Raw genomic sequence first — 8,896 nt, 5'->3', positions numbered from 1 at the left:
TGTTAGAATACAACGATGGCCAATACTCTGAATACACCACAGACACAACGCCACTGACACTCACACAAACTACCAATGCAAACACACACACATAATGCCCGAATATTGCAGTGAGTCGATCTCAATATAGTGAACCAAGGAGACGTGCCTCTTTTACGTTTATCTATCTGAGTTGTATTTATTCCAACCATTCCTCACATACTCTGGCTTATGCGATTGACTTCTCGGTGTATTGATCAAGGGATTCAATAGATATTTTTTCTTTTCAGTTGGATGAGCTCAAATGATGCAGTTCATTTTCGTGATGTTCAGTCCATAAACGACGATAGTTTTTAATTAATTTAGAGGTATACCGGTTGGAATCAAGTTTAAACATTTTGACATTTTGTTCAGTGCATTTTTATGCATCAATTGGTTTTTTTTTATAGACAGCAAAATTCCCTTAGTTACTTGTCTGTATTCATTTAGTAGAGATCGAGATTATACTGTGTTTCTGCTATGCTATTGTTGTGTGTGAGAATTCAAAAAAATTAATTAAATAATCTATTTTTCCTTAATATGAAATCGAGCAAATAAATCAGATCGATTTCAAATCACGATACGGAATGTGATGTCTAATTTAAAGTTTCGAAATTTAACTAAGTCGGCAGCTCGTTCAATGCATTCGCACTTATACATGGACGACTTTGAGCTTTTTCATTTTTCGAAATTCAATATGAGTCTCGTTTTAGTTTTGATTGCGAACAGACAAAGGGGCGAGCGTCTCCAGATTATTTCGTGCCTGATTCCGGAATCCGTTAAATCACACCTGCCGGGGGTTTACCGATAATCCGAGTAAACTGGGATCAATATCGATCATAATCATCTACATATTTATGGTGATCGATCCCTTATTTTCCTCAGTCCCAACTCCACGAATCTCGTAAGCGAGTTGTAAGATTACCCGGTCTCCATTTTTTAAATGGAGTTCTGTGCATAAAGACATAGTAATTAACAATCAAATGTATCCAACGCAATATTATAAGACGTCCTGTGGAATCATTGTATTGGATTATAAGGAGAGCAAGCCTATGAACGAATGGATGGATGATATGTCTGTGTAAACGAATATTCTGTAAGTGACAGATCATTATTTATTTATTGTTTCTTCTTTTCGACTTAACAGCAATTAAGATCACTGTTGTTTAGTTAAACTGTTGTTATTTTTTTAATTGATAACTTGATCCTGAGGACTGAAGAATTAGTGCAGATGTACTAAGCACTTTTCAGTTTAAGTATATATCCACTAAATAAAATTATTATTTTGTGACTACCGCGTCGAATCATTTTCTTTTGTAGTCATAAGTCAACTCTAATTCGCCCAAACCATAACTCTATTAACATCAGTGTTTTGGAAACGAGAAAAGGTGACAACAGCGCATCAGATGACGCGAAGAGGCTGGTATCCTTGAGTTCCTGCGTCCATGCAAATATTAGTTCAAGTATCGTTATAAGCATCGCTTTAGACTAAATTTTAGAGCAGAGCCCGGGAATCTAGGATAATCGGGCACACGCGGCTCCCGAAATTTGTTCGTGAGAGCTGACAGATGGCCTTCATCCCTTTAAGAAGGTACCTGCTCTTATTCAATTCTTCGTTTAGCCCTACATCGACCGATCCCGACAGACGGCGGCCGTACGATCGTACGGGAATTGTCAACTTTTCATCAATTTAAAATTTTTTATGCGAAATATTTTTATACAGCAATATGAAGACACAAATTTTTTCGATGCTTTCATGATGAGGGATCACCCTTAATGATTATTTTGCCTTCAGACGATATTTTGACAGCAATTCAATAGATAAAGTAGATCAATTGTTGAAAATTCTGAGGCGGGGCGATAACTTTACCGGGTAAAGTTTACCCAATAATTTGAAAAAAAAATCGTAGATAAATAGTCGTATAAGTAATAGTGGTAATAGTCGTTGTTGAAAAAATGAATATAACTCTGATAAGAATTTTGAAGGCTGACGGTGAAAACAAGGCTGGGAAAGCCTTAGCGGCTAAAACTTCACTGAGACTGACTGACTCCATCCAAAAAAATTGTATTGATGAACGCAAAAAATTTACATTTATCATATAATAAACATATCATATCAAACTTTCTACAATCGTTCGACAAACAAATCGAGTTAGGCCATCCAGAGTCTTATGGCTGTAATGAATCTTTTTGTTGGAATAATTTAAATCGTAATAAATAATTCCCGCTGCTCATTCGCCGAATGCTTCAGTTGTCCAGGGTTGATTTGATGAGGCTTACGCGATTCATTTTTAGTCAAATTCTTAATCTGAATTATCTGTATTAACTGTTTTCGCGGGTTTTATCTGTTTCGAGGTTTTTAACTATATTTTCTTTAATCGAGATTTTCCGGAATCCAGAGATAAACATTTCTACGACAGGATAAATTTCGGGAGTTGCGGGTTTTCCTTCCGACAATCAGAGTCTGTATGAACCGCCCAAAATGAGTTTCTCTCTCTGGATTTATCGAGATTTTTCCTATTGATCTGTTACTTATTTCATTTCAAATTTTAACTGACAACTTCATTATCTGTTTCTCTTTAATTAGAGGAAGGAGAATCCCTCAGAACTGGTCTATACGAAGTAGACACTATCGTCATCCCTGAGATTACTCCGACCCATCATGAACTTTATTAATATTCCATAAATTAACATTTTTCCACAAATTATTAATGAGCAAAATATTATTAATACTAACATTAAGCAAATTAGCAACAATCTAATTCTTTCCAAATTTTCCATTTAACTCTTTTAAACATTTCTGCTTATTTCTTCTAAACAATACAAATTAGCATTAATTTAGCTCTTCATAATCCTCTGTCCATTTTACGGGCCCTGACTGATTGTCGGAATTTTTCTACCCGCTTCTCCATTCGATATTCTCTGAATCAGAGTAGTAAGAATATTAATTGTTTTCCCACCCCAGAATTTTAACTAATTACGAGAGATCGGTTCCCTCCCTTCTTGACTATAACCAACAGGTTACTTACAATTCCGTGACACTACTACAACCAGCAGGTTACTTGCAATTCCGTGACACTACTACAACCAGCAGGTTACTTGCAATTGATTCTACTATAGCCAATGGCCACTTTCGAATGATTCTACTATAGCCAACAGGCTACTAACAAATGACTCTACTATAGCCAACAGGCTACTAACAAATGACTCTACTATAGCCAACAGGCTACTAGCAAATTTTAAATTCAAGGCGACTCCGAATGAGCGCTGCAATTTGATCGGATTTCAGAAAAGCGTACGGTATAGTACACTGCGAGGATACTCTCCTCTTTCTCCGATGATTTATCTGTTTAGCGAGCGTCCTTTCAATAACTTTGCTCTAGGGTTTCCCCTGCAGAAGGTTTTGGCCATCTAGCGGCACAATTCAAAGCTTCATTTCGTTTCACATTCACATTTCACTTTTCTTCTGATTCCTCCCAGTTATGATTACATCTGATTTATTTCAAATTCTTTTCTTTATCCATTTATTTATTACTCCGGTTCCTCACATGGCAGCCCTTGGGAAAAGAAGCTGCGTGGTCATGAATGACAGAATTGCATTGCTCTTTTTCAATTTTACTTATCTACCAGAATATCAGAAATATAGTTTTAAATTGTTCAAATACAGATTCAAAATCCAACACTTTCAGTTTCTGACATACTGGAATGAAATGTGATATTCGAGCAAATCTTGGGGGAATATGAACAATACTTTGAACAATCATCTTATGACGAAAATTGGTAAAAATCCGTTAATTTCCTGTGTTCATTAATAATGGAAGTACCGAAGGATAGAGCTGGCATTGCCCCTAACAAATAATAAGTTTCCCCGTCATTTTCGATGAATGACAATGCTCAATCAAAAAAGTGGTTGATATTATGCACTATCATATAATATATATGATTTTCTTGGAAATCTAAACGGTGCAATTGCACTAATGAAAATGAACTCAAACAATGTCGAATAGGAAAAACATTGCAATTAAAACTTCATACGTGCATGCCTTCACCAAATTTCTAGTTCCAGATTCTATCATTATATCGAAATTACAAGTTAGAAGGTACGATTCACCACAGATATAAAGAGAACATTTATTTCCTCATTTCACAAATGCAAAACTTGATTTTTCATCTTTAGATCTCATTTTCAAAATGAAAAATATAATATGAAAATCTGCAGTGGAATTTTCAGAAATATATTGCAACGTTGAGCGTGGCAAATTTTTATTTTTCACATTTAGAGTTGGAAAATTTGGAAGAAGAATAATAATTGCCTAGAACCATTTCTGAAATCTATTCGCCGATGTTTTTGATTGCGAATTTTTATTTTTTAATTTCCTATTTAAAATTTTAAACTGAAATTTACGCCAATTTTGGCGGATCAGCCATTTTTGTGTAACTTGCACGCCACTATGCGTGGCTTCCGGAAATATCGTCACCACTGGGACTTATTCACAGACAAAAGGTTGGCTAATTAGCTACCAATTGGGGTTTGGAGATTATCCTGACCCTGCCTTACTGGTCCCCTGTTTATGTACGTCCTTTTTTATCAAACCAGTTTAAAAAATCAATGAAAAAATAACACTCGATTTGGAAACAGTATTCCGAATTTAAAATTTGAAAAATGTTGTCATCATGACTTATGAATTACGTTATGTTATGTCATCTCATGATTAACAGGTAAGGATATGAGGAGTCTAAAACGAAAAAACGATGTGGTCGAAAACAAATGAAATCAGCTACTGAGCGCAAATTTGGCGCATCATTCCAAGCGTAGATGGTGAAGGATCGTGATATGAAATGTGATATGAAATAGACATTAAGCTCGGGAAATTCAAAACCCTCGGCAAGGATTACATTCTCGATTATTTAACTTCAAGAAATCGTCCGTAACAAATGTGTTCCATTTCTGAACAAGATTACAAGTATTGAATGGATAGATAATGATTGGAATATTTAATATGAATATCAATGCAACATTACAAAAAAGAGACTGAAAAAATGAAAACAAAATAGATGCACACAGATTCGCACTTTATTCCGGCAGGGCTGAACAATGGTTTTCAAATCACAAAGCTTTGTAATTTTTAAGGAAAAAACGAAAACCCAGGTAGGAATCGACGATGAGGACAGGGCTAGCTAATAGTATATTATGCAACACGTGCGTAATATATTTTTTGACTCGTGGGGGGTTTGTAACACGAGCCGAAGGCGAGTTTTACAATCCCACGAGTCGAAAAATATATTACGCACGCGTTTCATACAAAATTTTATGTCATCGCGCCCGGAATCCGCGATTTAACCGAGCGAAGCGAAGCGTAATTATATGCATGTCGATCCAGATGATTATATCCTTTTTTCAGACGCTCCTTTTCTGCCCTTTACTCCCGCCAAATATTCACTTGTAATCTATTGACAAGAATCACCAGGAAATCGTGTAGATAATACTTTTTCCATGCACTTGTAAGAGATGGTCTTGTTGAAAGCCCGCTTTCCTTCACCCTTGGTCACTCGACATACCCCACTGCAGTGCAGTTGCACATCCGGATGCATAACAGCTGCAATAATAATATGGATAGATTTTTTGAAACCTGTGACTTTCAATGTTAACCCATGAAATATGATCAGGAGTGCGTCCTGCTTTTTCGGTGCTGCCTTTTTCCGTTCATCGCCTTGGTGTAGCAAAGGATCGAGAAAATTTTCGAACGCAATAAATTCTTCCAGTACTTCGAAAGGGAGACCCGTCAAGAATGGTCTCGGGCAATGGTGTACTTTGTCCAGGGCTTTGATTCTCAGATACCATCGAAATCTTCGAATCTTTAAGTTGATTTTTTACATCATTGGAAGAGCTTCTTCTAATACAGTCGATACCATGCAAAATATTCTCGTGTAAAATTTCCATCTTGAAATGTATATGATCGGTCAGAAATCTGCGATCAGGAGTATTAATTCTCTCCTGGAGTTCTTCAAAACGAGGGTCAGCACCCTTAATCTTTACTCTCGATTTTCGTAGGAAACTTCGAGGCTTATTGAGGATGAGTTCTGGATTTTCTATTCTTCCAGGTCGTGCATTTTCTTTTCCCCCAGAAAGACAGCAATGACCAGAATTCAAGGTTGCATCCTTGACTTGGGGACTATTATTCAAGAACGACCTGTCAGACCTTGAACTATCAGTAGTTCCACGTTTCTGTCGACTGGATAATTCACGATCTTTCTTATTAGTCTCTAAAAAATGGATAATAAACGTCAAATTTCAACAACTGCTCAGTAATGAAAAAAACTATAAAAATATAATAAACGCACGTGAATGGTTAACTTGATCATGTCGTTTCGAATGTGGAAGTTGTTCTTGATCATTCTCACTTCCAGAAGAGCCAGAACTTCTGGGACGCTTCCGCTTCCGATTTTCTTCTGAAGGATCACTGTCGTTCTCTTCGTCGTCTCTATCATGCTCATTGTTTTCCATAATAGGAGAATATTTGGAATTTTTGAATACCATTTTTGCTCGTTTCCTGGACATAGCATGAACGCTACTTGTTTCCTCCACCTCGGATTCTTCAGATACGAGATTCTGTTGTTGTACATATGATATTTCAAGTCATCGTAGTCCACACTCGAAATTTTCTAAGTTTTTTCAGCAAGAAAAAAAAATCCACTAAGTCACTTAGCAAATTTTTACATGAAAGATCGTGTAATAAGTTCAAAATTCTCACCTGCCCACGCAAGAACAACCAAGTCGGTGTGTTCCCCCCAATCTTTCTGAGGCTTCTTGCCTTCCCTGGCCCATTCCTGTAATCTTTGCCAATCTTTTTTTCGGCGGATAACGACATACCCATTTTCCATCATGTAAATACATCCATTGCGTGGCGAGTAACGCCACTGACTTTTTTCGTCTGCACTGTTCAAATAAAAATTCTACAACTACGTGAGAATAACCGTCCATCGTCTCTACTCTAACATCGGGACTTTGATGAGTTTATCTACAGGATAGAAATTGAGTGAGAAAGACAAACGAATGGAACTGAACCTTTACATTGCACATTTAATGACACTACGTTTTTTTCTATTGGAATATTGAAAATCGATTGCGATCATTGTGAGGCCGCGAGAGTACGAGGAGAATTTGTTGTCTACTTGCATAAGATTAATATATACTTTTCACCATCCCAGAACGATCGACATTAGACTTCCAGAGTGATAACTATTCATATGAAGGAATGCCTTGATCGCTATTGGTTTTTTATCCACGACAATACAACTTACTTTAGAATAACCTCAAACTGTAATGCTTGGACTGGCGATTAATGTATACGGTAACTTTGAACATCAAAATACACTGATTTCCATCTAATTAGTCGTAATTCACAGGAGCAAAAATTTTCGGCTCACAAACAGTTACGTGCGTGTACGAAGACCAGTCGCCATTTCGGGCGTCCGTGGATCGCCGGTCAGCATGTATGCTCGCAGCGCTCTCTCGTTTAAGATAGTGCAACTCTATACTGGCGACATAAATATACCAGTATAAAATAAATGATACTCAATGGATTATTGTAGTAAAAAATATGAAATTTCAATTGGATGATTTTTAAAAATTTACTTTGTTTATACTTTGTAGCATTATTATTAGCTGATTGAAGGAAAGTGAAACGTTAATTTACATCTGCAAAAGAGATAGTATAATATTTGCCCAAAAGTTCCACAAATACACATTTGCACTTGATTTGATTGGCAGTGAATGACACAATTCATTCAGAGAACCTTGCAATCTTCAGTATTCCTACATGAAATGATGGACAACAATGAATAAACAAATTTGATTGTCCCGTATCTTGATGCTCCTCAATGTAAATATCCTCAGGCTTTCTCACTTCTCCTCTACATTCTTGCTTAATAAATATTCTTTTGATGTAAATAATAGATCCACTAGCTAATTGTACACCATTATCAGGAGGCTGGCCTTAAAGGGTCACTTTCTTAAATTTGACTGAATTAAGAAGTAAATATTGAAACCTGTGAATCATAGAGTTCTTCTTCACAACTGAGTTACTAATATTTACATTTTTTTTTCCATTTTAATAATTACATCGGATTCCTCTTGAGCGTTGATCCTGTTTATGATCTGAGGTACTGGCTTCGTGTGGCTGGAAATGAAAGCTTGACAATTTCCGATATAATTTTCTCCCCAAAATGCTGAGTAATCAATGAAGAGAGCTCGAAAATATTTTGTGTCATCCGCCAAGTGAATAATAATATGCATTTGTAGCACTTGACTAGCATTTCCATAACATGTTGGAAGTAATTATATGAATGTTCTTAAATAAGCATCAGTCTCACCAGCACATGCCACAGCTAATTTCGAACTACACAAAAATCGAAAACCGCAGTGTAAGTGCAAAAAATGAAGGTATTCGTCCTCTGGTAGAACCGGCTCAAAGACAATCGGTCCAATATAAAGGAGCATGAAGGAGCATTGCGTGGCTTTCCAACGGCCATGTCGTTCTCCGTAAAATTCGTTTCTCTGAAATTCGATTAGAACACATGGTGTTATATTCCGCAGTAATGACTTTAACAAGCGAAATTTCCTCATTGAGACTCTATATCGGCTGTTCCTACCAAACCACTTTGACATTAACGTCTTGATAATGTTCAAAAATAAATGCATTGGGTGTGTTCCGCCAGGGAACAGTACAAGTCCAGTAATAGTGATTTCTAGTGCATTTTAGATTTGGTAACTAGAGGTTGGTACTGTTACTGGAGTTGTGTTTCACACGGCTAGTAACAGTTACAAGTGATGTCACTAACTAATAAACAGTGTTCAACGCTGAAGTTTTCCGTTAAG

General features: G+C 36.6%; 1 protein-coding gene across 3 annotated transcripts; it reads right to left on the bottom strand.

Annotated features, from left to right (window-relative positions):
- Positions 1 to 5,394: 5,394 nt before the first annotated feature.
- Positions 5,395 to 7,465, bottom strand: LOC105264490 (uncharacterized). Of its 3 annotated transcripts, none has more exons than XM_011301392.1 (4): positions 7,321 to 7,465; positions 6,771 to 6,972; positions 6,361 to 6,681; positions 5,395 to 6,282 (listed from the first exon to the last, which is right to left on the bottom strand). In XM_011301392.1, the coding sequence occupies exons 2-4, from the start codon at positions 6,891 to 6,893 to the stop codon at positions 6,199 to 6,201; spliced, it is 528 nt and encodes a 175-aa protein (XP_011299694.1). In that variant the 5' UTR covers positions 6,894 to 6,972; positions 7,321 to 7,465; the 3' UTR covers positions 5,395 to 6,198. The 3 variants fall into 3 exon arrangements, with proteins under 3 accessions (XP_011299694.1, XP_011299692.1, XP_011299693.1); XM_011301390.1 differs by having other exon boundaries at positions 6,361 to 6,628; XM_011301391.1 differs by having other exon boundaries at positions 6,361 to 6,628; positions 6,771 to 6,955.
- Positions 7,466 to 8,896: the final 1,431 nt, after the last annotated feature.

Source organism: Fopius arisanus, unplaced genomic scaffold (genome assembly GCF_000806365.1).
Source record: "Fopius arisanus strain USDA-PBARC FA_bdor unplaced genomic scaffold, ASM80636v1 scaffold00022, whole genome shotgun sequence".
NCBI lineage: Eukaryota > Metazoa > Arthropoda > Insecta > Hymenoptera > Braconidae > Fopius > Fopius arisanus.
The sequence above is the reverse complement of the archived record's forward strand: the minus strand, read 5'-3'. Positions and strand labels throughout refer to the sequence as shown.

Bases quoted from the DNA above. Each gene is read 5' to 3' on its own strand.
- LOC105264490 (XM_011301390.1), bottom strand. From the start codon at position 6,893: ATGGGTATGTCGTTATCCGCCGAAAAAAAGATTGGCAAAGATTACAGG. The intron at 6,629-6,770 runs GTGAGAATTTTG...GTACAACAACAG, and splicing joins GGTTGTTCTTGCGTGGGCAG to AATCTCGTATCTGAAGAATC. The intron at 6,283-6,360 runs GTGCGTTTATTA...TCCATTTTTTAG, and splicing joins TGATCAAGTTAACCATTCAC to AGACTAATAAGAAAGATCGT.